Source organism: Eschrichtius robustus, chromosome X (genome assembly GCF_028021215.1).
Source record: "Eschrichtius robustus isolate mEscRob2 chromosome X, mEscRob2.pri, whole genome shotgun sequence".
In the NCBI taxonomy this organism is placed as follows: Eukaryota; Metazoa; Chordata; class Mammalia; order Artiodactyla; family Eschrichtiidae; genus Eschrichtius; species Eschrichtius robustus.
Window position 1 is genome coordinate 48,557,392 of NC_090845.1, and position 15,113 is coordinate 48,572,504.

Sequence of the window (15,113 nt, forward strand, 5' to 3'; positions counted from 1 at the left end):
CAAAAGCTTTCTTCAGATCACAGGGAGCCCTGCTCTGCTCCCCAACCAAACTCACTTAAAATAAAAAACTGTGAGCACAGCTATGTGAAGTTTCCTCCTCCTGGGTGGAACAGTCAGGGGAAGGGAGGAGAAGGAGGCAAAGGCAGGAGGGAGGAGGGAGGCAGGAGAAGGGGGGAAGGAGGAGAAAGAGTGAGAGGGGGAGGTGAGGTTAGTGTAGCATGGCCTGGCGAGGGCCACAACTGGGGAGAGAAGGGAGAGGAGATTCCCCCAGTTTGCATATGCACTGGCCGTGTCTCTGGAATGGTGCCGGCCCAGCCCCAGCCACCCCCCTGCCCACCTGCCCATCTGTCTATCTGCCTCAGGTGTCTGGGAATGCTGGTTAGAGGCTACCAGGGAGGGGGACTCCAGGGGCCGGCCCCCAGGAGCTGAGGTCTGAACAATACCTTGGAGTCAGAATATAAAAGTCAAGGGACTCGGGGATGGGCTGGGGTGGGGGGGTGGCCATCCCCCCTACTTGCCCACCTCCCAAGAAGCAGGCCTGATGGTCAGAAAGAGGATCCTTGAGGCCAAGGGGTCTCTGTTGGGGTCTGTGCTAGGCTCAGCCACTGTCACAATTGTTGCTGAGGCGGCTGCTGCGGACAGGGCACGTGCAGCCGGGGAGTCAAAGTGGAGAAAGGGGCCGAGGAGCCTGAACTGGCCCCTAGCGCCGGCTCCAAGCCATTCTGGTTCTCCTGGGTGCCGGGGCTGTCAGTGGTGGGCAGGGGTGGGCCCTCACCCCCAGTCTCCTCCTCCAGCTCCTCCTCCTCCTGGGCCTCCTCGGCCTCTGGCCCTGAGCTCCGTACCCTCTTTGGCTCTAGCTCCTCTCGGGCTGGGTCATCGCCCTCCCCACCCCGATCCACCTTCCGCCGCCGCCGCCTCTCCAGCGCCCGGCCCCGTGCTCGGCTCCCATGGCGCTCTGCCTTCTCCAGCTGTGATCACCAACGGGCAAAAAGAGGTGCGGGACAGTGGTCAGGCCTGGGCTCCCTGCCTGCTTGGCCTGACCTCCCACCCCTGCCCATGATCCCTCCTCTCCTCACCTCCAGAAGTGTGCGGATCCGCTCCAGGTTTGGAGGCTGCCCAGCCTGCAGCAGCTGCCAGATGCTGTGGTTCTCATCCAGGGTCACCTCAAGCAGATCCCCCTCCAACATGAGCTCCTCCAGGGGGGCCCGGGTTGCCTCAGGCAGCTCCAACACAGGGCCAGTCAACTGTGGCAACAGCGAGGACAGCAGCTCCAGGTCTGAGGGGTTGCGGGGACAAGCTGGGTTAGAGGCTGCTCCCGGTCGTACCCCCACCACGACAGAGACGAGGACCACGTCGGGCACTCTGGTGAGATCCAATAAACAGCCTACCCACACCTAAACCTACCTCTCTTACCTGAGCCCTCCCCCGGGGCTACCTTCTCAGGACTGGTCATGCTGTCTCCATTCTCCAGCAACCCCTGCACCTGCCGAAGAGAGCAAGGACAGGTAGCGGTAACTGAAGAACCAGGCCCGATTGCTCCCCCACAACCTCAGACTTGGGACCCTCCACCTCCGGGAGGAGGACAGACACAGGCTGCCGGCATGGAGCATTGCAGGGATCTGGAGAGGAGGCAGAACGGGGCAGGGAGGCCAGGCCAAAGGAGACCAAAAGTCAGAGAGCAGGGACAGGGCTGGAGCCTAAGTAAGGGCAAGGGCTAGGAGACAGGAATTTGAGGGCGAAAGAGCTGGGCTGTGCAGCTCACCTTAGGCATATCCTTGCCACTGCCTTCTCTGAGAGGGTCAGAGGCAGGGGCTGAAGGGTAGGTAGGGGGCTCCTCGGGCCTGGGTTCAGCCTGCAGCCGCTGGCGAAGCTCGGCCAGCCGTCCCAACAGAGCAGTCACATCCTCAGAGGCCAGAGCCTGCCTGGCACGGCCTTGCCAGCTGATGGCCCTCTCTGTGAGGCACTGCAGGGCCTCACCCTCAGGCAGCCGCACAGGCAGTCTCTGCAGCGCTACCAGCAGTGCCAGGATGGTCTCCAGGCGTGGGCGCCGTGAGCGCATGCACAGCGGACACAAGAATTTGGTGTCCCACTCCCACCAGGCCAGCAGTGGGGATGAGGTGGGACTGGGCCTTGGGGAACTGAGGAGGCGGGGTACCGACACACATCGCCCATGGAACCAGTCCTGACACAGGTCACACTGTAGAGCTCCCACCCCGGATGGCACCTGCCCACACACACAGATGGAGGATGCAGAGGAAGCTGTGGTCGATGATGCCAGTGGACTGGGCTTGGCGGAGTTGGTGCGACGCAGCTGCAGAATTCCCTCCTTCTCCTTCTGTTCCCCCTCCTTGAAGGCCACGATCTGCCGTGCCCAGGACAGGGGAGGAGAGGTCAGCACCCCAACCCTCCTTCTCTGGCACCATGAATACCCCACTCCCAAACCAGGAGAACTGAGGCCCAGGGAGCAAGTGGTCTGCTCATGGCCACCTGGCTCAGACACTATCGTCACCAGGCTCTTCTCCCCATCTGGGCCCAAGCTCCTTACCACAGAGCCTGGGTCCCTGAGGTCCTGCGCAGACAGCCCCAGCAACTCTGTGTCAGATTTGTACAACCCCAGCTCCTTCTCCATCCACCGGCTGCGCTTGGTGCTGTCTGAGCCGGCGTCCGCACACGGGCAGAGCACCTGAGGCAAGCAGACAGAGGAGGAATGTCCAGGCTTCCCCTCACTCCCACCCCCTCCCTCCCCTGCCCAGCACCCCCGAAGCCCCACTCATATGAGCTGTCTCACAACAGCTGGGCCAGAGGCAGGAGAGGCTGTGGGTCAGGATCCTAGGCCTCACTCACCTCCAGCAGAGTGTAGCAAGAATTCTTCTTGAGAAAGGTCTTGGAAGCCTTCTCTCTCCAGGAGTGCGCCGTCAGTACCTGCAGCTCTAGCTGTCTCAGCTCCTCCAACCCCACAGGTAGGTCCCGGCCAACAGCCACCAGGCCCTCCAAGTCATCCAGGCAGGGGTAGTGATCACCATTCTGGGACAGGGGCAAGAGAAAGCTCAGTTCAACTTGCCAACATCTAAGATGCTACTCTGTGCCTGGCCCTGAGCTGGGAAGACAGACTGGAATCACAGTCTTGAGGCAGAAAAAACAGGGATCATCCTAAGGCAGGCACACCCACCTGGCTCTCTCTTACAACTCGTACATCCATTGGCTCAGCCTCTGGATATCCAGTCAGTCCCCAGGACCAGCAGACTAGTTATTTTGTTGTGGTTTGCCTCTTCTATCCTCCCTGCCCCCCACCATTCTCATCCTAACCAGCATCCTATCTTCCCTCAGGCCAGCCTTGCAACCCTTCTTCACACTGCTCACCAAGCACGTTTTGCCTCCTCACGATGTGCTGTGACCCCTTCCTCTCTCTAGCCAACCCAACTCAACCCAGCACAATGCAATGTATGCCATCTCTCCCAGCTGGACTGAAGGTGTCGGGTGAAGCGGGGGGAGGAGGGCAACAGGGTCCTCACTTGGATCTCGTCCACATCAGCAATCCAGGCCCGGGCCTTAGCAAGAGCCTCCTTGAGAGCCTGGATGTTGGGCAGGTGAACAGGGATGTTTTCTGCCTCATGAATTATGGCCTCAAGCGTGGCTGGTGGATGCTTCTGCCTAAAGGTAGGGAAAAGAGAGGCCTCAGTGTGGGGTGGTCTGCCTGACCAGAAGCCCAGCCTGACTTCCAGATAACAGCGGTATGAGCCCCTGGGGCTGCCGCTTGGGCCTATTTGCTTGTATTTCGCCTACGCGTGGCTGTCAGTCCCTGCTTGCTCCAGATTGCACGCACCCAACTTCTGCCATACCTCCATGCCTCTGCTTGTCCACCAGTCTGTCAGCCTGTTGGCAGTGCCTACACACACAACCTGCAGTATTAACCTGGTGCTGCAGTTTGTCAGATTGTCCCATGCATGGTGTCTTTCTACTGACACCTGTCCATCTGCCTTTTGGTACTTGTGCTTGTGAGTGTGTGCACACGTCAGCCTGTGGAGCTAGTCCTCTATATAGCTCTGTATCTGTCCATCTCTGCTTCTCCGTAAGACTATCTCTGCCTCTACGTGTAATATGGAGTTTAAAAAAAAAAAAAAAAGATAGGAAACAAAAAAGGCAAGGATAGTCAATACACCAACACAGGAGTCTGGTGCCGGAGGCCACCCATGGGAATCATCTTCAGCTTCTCTGCTAAACTTTGAAGGTTGCGGTAGAGCAGGGAGGGGAAGAAGCTAGACCCACCTGGCCTCCAGGCAGAGATGGGCCTTCTCCTCCCAGCGTTCAGCAATGGTCAGTAGCTCCTGCAGTTCAGCTCGGGCCTTGTCCACAGCAGGGCTAGGGGCTACACTGGCACCCGCGACCAACAGTCCCCGCATGACAGCCAGGGTGCCCCTTCGGGCTGAGGGGGCCAGTGTGCGTTTCATCTCATCCAGCCATCGCGCCTGTTCCACCTGCCGCTGGAGCTGCTGGGCCTCAGGTACCTCCACCCCCAGCTGCCGCCCTCTCTCCAGCAGGGACTGCAGGAGCCCCGGACTGGAGGGCAATGAGGCCAGGGCCTCACGGGCTTCAACCTGGTAGGCTTCCACCTGTTCCAGAATACCCTACCAGGACACAGATAAAGAACAAACAACTCAGCAGGGCTCACACAGAAGTCCCACCGCCACATACCCCTGCCCTACCTACCTTCTTACCCCCCAGTATTTGCGAGGAGAGCCTAGCACGGGCTGGGCTCTCTTCCTTTGCCAGGCCCTAAGCAGTGGTTCCCAACACTCACTGCCCGATAGAATACCCTGTGGCATCTGTTAAAATGCAGATCTCTGGGTCCTCTCCTTGAGATTCTTAATAGGGGTTGGTCAGGAGCCTGTGCTTTATTTAAGTCCCCAGAGGATTTTGATGTATAGCATCAGGAGACCCTCTGTCCTAAAAATGCTCTGCTATGCTTGGCCTTCTCACAAGCTCTACACTCATACTGGTGTCCACTGCCCTCTCCATCCCACTTCTCTACCTTCCTGAACTTGACTCAGCTTTCCAGGCCCACAAACATCCTTGTTACTTCCTTTCTCCTCTTCCACCTCCACCAGGAAACCTTCCCTTGACTATGCATCCTGTGCCTGTACCCTTGTCACCTGTCCCTCAAATCCCATTTCTAAGAGGCAATTTGCTAAAAACCTGTTGCCTCCTACCTCCCGTTATTCTCACACGTGCATCCTGTCTTGCCCAAATACTTGCAACTTCTGAAAGAAGCCAAGAATGGCCTGCTGCTCAGGTCCCCCAATCCCCCCCGATCCCTCAGCAGCACTTCAAGTCCACCCTTCCTCACCTTGACATCCCCAATCTGGTGCATGGCACAAGGCAGGTTGTTCATCTGGTCCAGAAAGGCCCGGAGCTCAGCCAGGGTCATCTGCAGACCAGCCACCCTGTAGGGGCTATGGAGTTTCACATGTAGGGTTTCAAGTCCAAACCCAGTCCCCTCCCTCCATCTCTGTGCTAAGGCCCAACACCTTTCCTCATCCCTGCCCACCTTGACCTCTCATACTTCACAGTTCCCCACAAATGCCCAGGTTAGAGGGAGGGTTTTAAGATACATGCAAGTTCATATGATGGGGGGAAAGAATTAGAAGAGAGGAATATAGTACATATTTGGTGGGGGAAGCTCAGAAATTGATGGTAACAGAAGCTGGACAATTTTAATCCATCTTCTACTGTGAACTCTATGATCAGTTTATGCTTCTGTGTCCTTTTCTTGTCCCTAAACCTCCCACAACACCTCCCTGCCCACAAAATCCCTCGGCCTGTCTGAAATCAGTACCTTCAGGTACTGATAAAAAGAAACATTCCTAGTTTTCTTAGCACTGAGGCGCTCCCCTCCACTCTAGTTGCCTGGCCTCCTTGCCCTCCCCAACGCCTCCAACTGCAGTGCTTGTCAGCTTCCTGCTGATGTCATCTGCCTAATGGTACTCAGAGTCCACCCCTCCCCCCGCCACAGTCCTTCTCCTAGGTGCTGGCTCCTCAGCAGGCCACCTGTGCCCAACGCCTCAAGCTGCCATACCCAGCTTCCTGGCCGCTGACCAGCCCCAGAGCCCGGGACACGCAAGCCTCTGCCTCGCTCAGGCAGTTCTTTAGTCGCTGCAGCAGCTCACTGTTAGGAAATCTCCGCTCACGGGCCTCAGACTCTAGTGCCCTCAGCTCTTCAAGGCCTGGAGAGAGAATGAGAGCAGCAAGGAGTAGGCAGTATTGAGTAAAGGCAGAGGAAGGGGGTGGGGGAGTACAGAAGAAAAGGGAATAGAACTTGCCTGTGGAGTCCCTCCGTCCCCCCATCACTCACTGCGCTTCCGCCCATCCTCCACCTCCAGGGCCACTCGCACTTTGTTGGCCCAGGTGTCAAAGGACTCAGCCCGGACCTTCAGCTTATGGAGCATGGCAGGGAGCTCATCCAAGGTGTACCGATATCTGGAGGAAGAGGTCACGGAAGAGCACATCTGGCCCAGTTCTGCATCCCCCTCCTCAGCCCACTTCCTCCAGGTAGGCCCCCTGCTCACCGCAGGTACTGCCGGCTACTGGAGCACTTGCAGAGGTCATTGATGTGGGAAAGGCAGACAAGGCCGTCTGGGCAGTCATAGCAGGCTAGGGCTGATAGAAAGCACGTGGTCTTGCACTTGATGCACTGGCGCTCATCATCTGGGAGCAGCTCAAAAGCCTCTCGCTCAGCTTCCGTGATGCCCTGGGGGTGTTCATTATATAGAACAAGAAGAGGGCTGCAGAAACCCCTAACTCAGCCACCACTGAGCCCCACAGTAGACTCACTGAGCCCCACATTAGACTCAAATCTGTGCTAAGAGCTGTGGGGGAGACAAAACTCCACAGAGCACACTGCCTTTGTGAAGTCCAAACTCTCAAAGCTGGGGGAATCACATGAAGCAGGCTAAGATCAGTGTGGGCTGAGAGGGAGAAAAATCAGGTAAGATTCAGGTCAGCAGAAAGGACCTTCGGGGTGAGAGAAGGTGAGGAAAGTGGTGGACCAAGGCACCAGAGAGATGGCAATACGTGGAAGTGGCCAAGAGAAGTGCCATGTACTGGGGAATAATGCTAGCTTCCAGGCACTCAGTGCCCACTGTGTTCCAGGCACTGTGCTGGCTGCTTTATCAGCACACTGCACACACATCTATAACTTAGAGAAATAAACTCTACGTGCTTGTGTTCAGTGTTTAAAGATACAATTTTTCCCCCCCAAAAAAAACATGGCCTCCAAACCTAAGCCAATGACTTTATCTGTTGATTAGATGAAGAAAAAGCAATCCCTTCCAAAAATGGAGGAAAAGCCAGCTATCTTGGAGTAACTGAAAGACAATATAATGCTATACATTATGGGCAATTTTAGGGATTTTAGAGGGAAATTTTGATTCTAACGTTTTTGTCTTCTATACCAACCTAACTTCTGCATAAGTCCATTGTACATTACAAATCCTGCTCTGCCACAAATGCGCTCTGCACATTACAAATCCTGCTCATAAGATGAGTCCACTGCACATTACAAGCCTAGCTGCAATGATATTGAGTAAATTATTTAAACCTCTCTGTGTTTCAGTTTCCCTACTTTGTAAAATGGGGGCAACAGTACTATCCTCATTGGGTTGTTATGAGGATTAAGAAAGGTAAAGTGACTAAGGACTTAGAAAAGTATCTTAGCACTTAGAATAGTGGAACTACAAAAGGCCCTGAAGAGCCAAAGTAATCTTGAGAAAGAAAAACAAAGCTGGAGGTATGAAGTTTCCTGATTTCAAACTATATTACAAAGCTATAGTAATCAAAACAGTATGGTAATGGCATAAAAACAGACCAATGGAACAGAATTAAGCCCAAAAATAAACTCTCGTATATACAGTTAACTAATATTTGACAAGGAAGCCAAGAATACTCAATGGAGAAAGGATAGTCTCTTTGATAACTGGTCCTGGGAAAACTGGATAATCATATGGGGAAGAATGAAACTGGACCTTTATCTTATATCACTCACAAAAATTAACTTGAAATGGATTAAAGACTTAAACAGAAGACCTGAAACCATAAAACTCCTAGAAGGAAATATAGGGAAAATGCTCCTGGACATTGGTCTTAGCAATGATTTCTTGTACATGATACCTAAAAAGCACAAGCAACAAAAGCAAAAATAAATAAGTGGGACTACATCAAACTAAAAAGCATCTGCACAGCAAAAGAAACTATCAACAAAATGAAAAGGCAACCCATGGAATGGGAGAAAATATCCGCAAACCATCTATCTGCTAAACGGTTAATATCCAAAATATATAAAGGAATCATACAACTCAACAGCAAAAAACCAAACAACCCGAATAAAAATTGGGCAAAGGACCTGAATAGATGTTTTTCCAAAGAAGACATACAAATGGCCAATAGGTACATGAAAAGATGTACAACATCATTAATCATCAGGGAATGCAAATCAAAACCGTAACTATCACCTCACACCTGTCAGAATGGCTTATTATCAAAAAGACAAGAGATAACAAGTGTTGGAGAGAATGTGGAGACAAAGGAACCTTTGTGCACTGTGGTGAGAATGCGAATTGGTGCAGCCGCTTTGGAAAACAGTATGAAGGCTCCTCAAAAAATTAAAACTAGAACTACCATATGATCCAGCAATCCCTCTTCTGGGTATTTATCCAAAGGAAATGAAACTAGGATCTCAAGGAGATATCTGCACTCCCATGTTGACTGCAGCATTATTCACAATAGCCAAAATACGGAAATAACCTAAGAGTCCATTAGTGGATGAATGGATAAAGATGTGGGGGGTGTCTGTGTGTGTATACACACATACACATATAAATGGAATATTATTCAGCCATAAGACATAAATCCTGCCATTGTGACAACATGGATGGACCTTGAGGACATTATACTAAGTCAAACAAATCAGACAAAAAAAGACAAGTATTATAGGATATCACTTATATATGGAATCTAAAAAAGCCAAACTCATAGAAACAGAGTAGTGGGAGTTCCCTGGTGGCCTAGTGGTTAGGATTCCGGGCTTTCACTGCCGAGGCCTGGGTTCAATCCCTGGTCAGGGAACAGATCCTGCAAGCCGGCTTGCAATGCAGCCAGAAAGAAAAAAAGAAAGAAAGAAACAGTAGCATGGTGGTGGCCAAGGGCTAGGGAGGTAGGGAAAATATGGAGACGCTGCTCAAAGGATACAAACTTCCAGTGAGAAGATAAATAAGTTTGGGGGATCCAATGTACAACATGATGACTATAGGAGGGGAAATAAGAATAGGTGCTCAACAAATATTTACTGATATTGGCTCTAATCTTCAGATAAGGATACCTATTTCACAGGCCTGTCTCATTTTGCTAAGGAGGAAACTAAGTCTCAGAGAGAGTAACTTGCCCAAAGTGAGAATCTGACTGCAGCTTATTTTGATTCTGAAGCCAGAGAATGCTGCTCAAAGGATGAAGCCCCTAGGTATTCTTGGATCATGGACTCCTTTGAGAACTGGATGCAAGCTATGAGCCCTCTCCCCAGGAAAGGACTCAAACACACACACACAATCTTTTACAGAATTTACGGGGTCCAGAACCCTTCTCCTTAGGTAAGGGCCAAGCGTAGAGAATTCTGAGTGTTAGGATGGAAACATCTTTTCCCACCTTGCTTTGACTCCTTCTGTAGTGTAGCACAGCCCCAGAGTGATCATTCAACAACAGCACTGAACAGAGAGAGCAAATGATGCCTAGAAAAGCCCAGGGGCTCACCAACTAATACCACAAACTGACAGGCCCCAGACTTCCAACACTTACCATAGCTGCAATTCTCCTTACAACCCATGCTCATAGGAAAGTTATAAATGAGCTTTAAAATAAGAAAGTATTACCCTAAATTTTCTTATTTTAAGAAAAGGGATCCAGCAAGGGATTCCTCAGGACCAGCATTCCTTTGTAATCCTATGGAGGACTCTCACTAAGTCAACTCCCTAACTGGGCAAGTTTGGAGCTTTAAGAAGGCAGCTGAACGACATGAACAGCGGTCCCACTCATCTACAAACAAAACTGGCATGCTATGAGAAATCTATTAAAGGAAGACCGCCTTCTACTCAGTAATATTAACCTAGTTTGAGCTACTGAACTATATGAGTGTAATAAAATGGCATTTCTTAAGAAATGTTCCATATTTCTATCATTTTCTTCATGTACTAATATTACAATAGCAACTGCTACACTGCAAGTGGAGCAACAGATGCTTTGACATAAATCACCTTACTCAAGCTTTACAACCACCCTGCAAGTTAGGTATTTATTTCCATTTTACAGAGTGGGAAAGTGAGACTATGAGAGGTTAAGTAACTTGAAAAGGTTATCCAGCTTACCAGCAAGTGGGGGTTTCATATGTCAGTTGGTCCTGGGTTATTTAAATAATGATGCAATAACATCATTAGCAATAACAGCACCTGCTATGGGTCACTTACTTAACAAACATCTTAAATCCACTCAACTATCCCAAAAGATAAGCACTATTATCACCCCCATTTTTTTTCAGATGGGGATACTGATGCTCAGTGAAGTAAATTAACTTACTAACAGTTATTAGTAAATGGTAGAGAATGGAATTGTAGTTTCCAATCCAGACGTGTCTAGTTCTTTTCACTACTCCCCAAGAGGAGAGGCTACATCTTCTACTTCTTCCTCCCCCCCACCTCTGCCACAATAGGGTACTCAATCCAGGGCACTCTCCCCACCACCCACCTTCTCTAGCAGGGCCTTTCGTAGACGCCGCTCCTCCTGCACCATGATGAACATCTCCTTATGCACAGCTGCTGCCAGGTTCAGGTCCAGCTTCTCTGGACAGGCAGCCATCTTGCAGATGAGTTCCTCATGGGAGAAGACACAATATCTTCGGAGCCGGCGGTAGTGCTCAATGCACTGGCGCCCAGCCGGCAGCTGTGGACAGGTTCAAGGTTGAGTATGGCCAAGTCTGGAGGCGATGGTGCCTCAGCCTCCCCACAACCCTCCTGCTTCTCCCTGCCATCCCATCACACTCCAGACTCACCCAGTCAGCAGTGCAAAAGTTGACAGCCTCAGCAAAGTTGTAGCCTTGGTTAAAGCCACTGTGGTAAGCACGAGGGAAGGTAATGACAAATTCTCCTGCACACTGGTTTGTGCGGACAACCTGAGGAAGAAAAGCCAAGGTCATTGAGACAGAGATCTAAGTGCAGGGTCCTTAAGGAGAGGAAGGAAAGTCTCAGGGAACACAGTCTGACAACAGATTCCCAGACCCTCCAACTCCGAAAGAAAGGACCATTGGTCTCTGCTCTCAAGGTTTTGATTTGTGATGACAGGAAAATCTGAGTCAAAAGCAGGAAATGTACATACCAAAATATTTTAACTTCCCTAATAATTTTTTAAAACTTCAAAACATCACTTTTCATTAAGCTGGACATGTTTTTTCATTAATTTTTGTTACCAGTCATGTAAGCAGTTTCAAGAGCCAAGTGGTTCTACAAGATTTGTTACAAAATCAGCAGACCCTGCCATTCTCCATTCCCCAGAGCCATTCATTTTCACCTCTTCTGATTATTTTGGCATTCACCTTAACAATCCTAAATAACATGCCTCTAGACTATATTAAAAATAGCCTCCTATGTCTCAATTTGCTTAGTTTTCTGTGCATGTATTAGTAATTTAATCCCAACCTTTTGGACAAGTGTCCAACTCTCCTCTCTCCTATCACTTTTCACCTTTCTGTAGCAGTCTCTCATGGAGCCTTATGATCTGTTTCAATTGGGACCAGCTGCCCTCCCTGGACTGTCACTCTCCCATGACAGATCTCCTGTTTCCTAGATCCCATGTCTTCCTCTTTCTTGGTTTGTTCCTTTGCTGTGCTTAAGCACATCGTCCAACAGCTTCCTGAGAAACGGTGGGAAGAACTTTTAAAAAAAAATGCCTCTATTCTACTCTCAACCTTGATAATCTGACTGCACATAAAATTCTAAGTTGAAAATCATTTTGAAAAAAAAAAAAAGAAAGAAAAAATAATTTTGAAGGCACGGCTCTAGTCTTCTAGATTCCAGTGTTGCTTTTGAAAAGTCTAAAGCTGTTCTGATTCCTAATGTTTTGAATGAAACCTGTTTTCTCTCTCAGAAAGCTTGTAGTTTTCTGGTCCCACTGTTTGATATGAAAATTCACCAGATATACCTTGGCGTGGATCTATTTGCATTCATGTACTGGGTAGGCCTTCTGATTCTGGAAACTGTCGTTCAGTTCAGGGAAATTTTTTTGAACAATTTCTTAACAATTTGATCCTTTCAGTTTTCATTTATTCTCCTTTCAGAGAGAATTATTTGACTATTGAACCCCCAGAACAAATTCTCTAACTTTCTCTACCTTTTTCCATCTTTATCTTTCTATTCTATTTTCTGGGAGATTTCCTTAACTGTTTATCTTCTAAGCTTTTTATTTTCTTTTTCGTCTTCTACTTTTGCTATCTTAATTTTAATTTTCGTTCTCAGCATGTTCTTTTAAAATAGCATCCTGTTCTTATTTTATGTTTGCAATATATGCTCATCTCTGAAGGTATTAATAAGGTTTCTTTTCCTTTTCTTTTTGAACTTTGCTTCTTCCTGCCTAGGCTCTGTTTGTCCAAGCTGCTTTTTTACCATTTGGCTCTACTTTGTTTATTCTAGAGTTTTCTCAGTTGTCTGTTAATCTGTGGCTATCTAGTTATACTCAAGAGTAAGAAATGAAAAGGCTGAATGGAAGTTCTGAGTACAGAGGTGAAGTTTGTCAACTGTGAGCCACTGTAGAGTGAAGCCACTTAGTTTGGGAAACTCTAGGTCTTTCCTTTTGGGCCAGTCAGATTCCCCAGAGAAAACTCTCCTATTTTTTTGCCTGAAGGAAAAAGGTCTGGCTGCTATTGTTCTAAGAGCCAAGTGGAGGAAGATGGCTGGGAACCTCAGCATTCAGTAAGTATACAATGAATCCTACTAGTTTCACTATACTTCTGCTCTCAACTGTACCTAGAAGACCTCAATCCAGAGATCTATTTCAACCTCTTTGAAAGTAAATCTCACAGTGTTTTGCTAGAGTGAGGGAGGGTCACATTTCCAGATGCCCAGTGTGGGTGGGGATCCCATAGCTGCTGCTTTTTTTTTTTTTTAATTTATTTATTTATTTATTTTTGGCTGCTTTGGGTCTTCGTTGCTGCACGTGGGCTTTCTCCAGTCGCAGCAAGCGGGGGCTGCTCTTTGTTGCGGTGCTTGGGCTTCTTATTGCGGTGGCTTCTCTTGTTGCGGAGCACAGGCTTTAGGCGCGTGGGCTTCAGTAGTTGTGGCACACGGGCTCAGTAGTTGTGGCACACGGGCTTAGTTGCTCTGCAGCATGTGGGATCTTCCCGGACCAGGGCTCGAACCCATGTCTCCTGCACTGGCAGGTGGATTCTTAACCACTGTGCCACCAGGGAAGTCCCTCCCATAGCTTCTTATATAAATATGAACCAATCTTTATTTTTACCCCATTCGTCTTTACTCCCAGAATGTCTGCTGCAACCAACTACTGAACCTTTGGGGGGTACTGAAGTATAAATCAGATTGGTTCTCAGATGTTCCAGAACTGGCTTAAGATTGTTTTCTTATTTGTTTCCTAGTTTCAAGAATTTTGTTTATCATTGTCTCTTTTCTTGTTTTCCCCATCTCTGTGATTTTTTTTTTACCTTAAAAAAAAAAACCACTTTGTGCCATTTTGTGAAGTTTCAGTAAGGAATGGAAGTAGCCATGTGTATGTTTAATTAGCTGTCTTTACCAAGAAGTCCTGCAAAGTTTTTTAAAATGAACATTCCATGCTGATGAAGACACAGTGAAATAAGTACAGTGCTGGTATGGGGACCAATAACTTCTCTCTGGAAAGCAAAATTGCTGATTCATAACCAAGAACCTAAAATGTTTATAGCTTTCAACCCAACAATTCATCTGCTAGGGTTCTAGACTAATGAGGAGAGAATTAGCATCCTAACAATACTGAATCTCCACATTTATTCAGGTCATGTATCAGTTCCCACCTCCAGTACATTTTCTTCTCAGATCTATCCCTACTTAGAGGCAACATCAGTATTTACTGCTTGTACTACTGCACTGGCCCCCATTACCAACCACTAGAATTGTCTTCCCCAACCAAAATGCAAACCTGATTATGTAATGTCCCTGTTGAGAACCCCTCACTTGAATCCCCGTATCTACATGATAAAGCCACGGCCCCAACAGGCAAACTCTTACTCTTCCTTCAAGTGTCACCACTTCTACAAATGCTTTCCTGACCTCCCCCCTCCGCCCCCACTTCCTAATGACCCAGTCTGTTGTTCTTTTGTAGCACCTCTAATATTTTATTCCAGTTGTTTACTCACCTTTGTCCTCTACTCAACTGCACATGACTAAAGGCAGGGATTAGTTTATTTGCTTTAAGGGTGCTGACCAGAGGCCTTGCACACAGAGGGAGTTCTAGCAGTATTTGCTGAATGATCTAGTCCCAGCCTTAATTTTATAGATGTGAACACTGAGTCCCACAGAAGCCTCAAGTAGCAGAGCCAGAAATAGAACCTAATGCACCCTCATTTTGGCAATGTCACTTTACTGTTTCCTATGCAGTTTTTTTTAGAAAGCTCTCCTCACATTCTGCAGCTATTAAAAAATGACCCAAAAGTCCATCAACTGGTGAATGGACAAACAAAATGTAGTATATCCATACAACATAATATTATTCCACCACAAAAAGGAATGAAGTTCTGAAGCAAGCTATAACACAGATGAACCTCAAAAATATTATGCTAAGTGAAAAGCCAGACACAAAAGACCACATATTATTCCATTTATATGAACTATCTAGAAAAAGCAAATTTTTAGTTAGCAGATCAGTGGTTGCCTGGGACTAGGGGGCTGGAATGGAGAGTGACTGCAAAAGTGCACAAGGGATCCTTTTGGGGTGATGGAAATGCTCTAAAACTGGATTGTGGTGATGGTAGCACAACTCTGTAAATTCACTGAATGGTGCATTTAAAATGCGTGATTTTTATGGTATGTAAATTATAC

At 48.4% G+C, this 15,113-nt stretch overlaps 1 protein-coding gene across 9 annotated transcripts in view; it reads right to left on the minus strand.

Moving 5' to 3' along the window:
- Positions 1-370: 370 nt before the first annotated feature.
- The window catches only part of KDM5C (lysine demethylase 5C), a 31,078-nt gene continuing 16,335 nt past the window's right edge, over positions 371-15,113 (minus strand). For 2 of the 9 annotated variants that reach the window (XM_068534167.1, XM_068534166.1), the window contains exons 13-26: positions 11,087-11,206; positions 10,783-10,977; positions 6,564-6,745; positions 6,350-6,474; positions 6,074-6,221; positions 5,345-5,450; positions 4,267-4,625; positions 3,513-3,651; positions 2,845-3,024; positions 2,546-2,683; positions 1,763-2,362; positions 1,414-1,483; positions 1,077-1,276; positions 371-968 (exon numbers count right to left, since the gene is read on the minus strand). In XM_068534167.1, coding sequence (XP_068390268.1) covers positions 609-968; positions 1,077-1,276; positions 1,414-1,483; positions 1,763-2,362; positions 2,546-2,683; positions 2,845-3,024; positions 3,513-3,651; positions 4,267-4,625; positions 5,345-5,450; positions 6,074-6,221; positions 6,350-6,474; positions 6,564-6,745; positions 10,783-10,977; positions 11,087-11,206 — 2,922 coding nt within the window. In that variant the 3' untranslated portion in view covers positions 371-608. Of the gene's footprint in view, positions 969-1,076; positions 1,277-1,404; positions 1,487-1,762; positions 2,363-2,545; positions 2,684-2,844; positions 3,025-3,512; positions 3,652-4,266; positions 4,626-5,344; positions 5,451-6,073; positions 6,222-6,349; positions 6,475-6,563; positions 6,746-10,782; positions 10,978-11,086; positions 11,207-15,113 lie in introns of all 9 variants that reach the window. The other 7 variants (XM_068534163.1, XM_068534161.1, XM_068534162.1 and 4 more) reach the window with 5 other exon arrangements.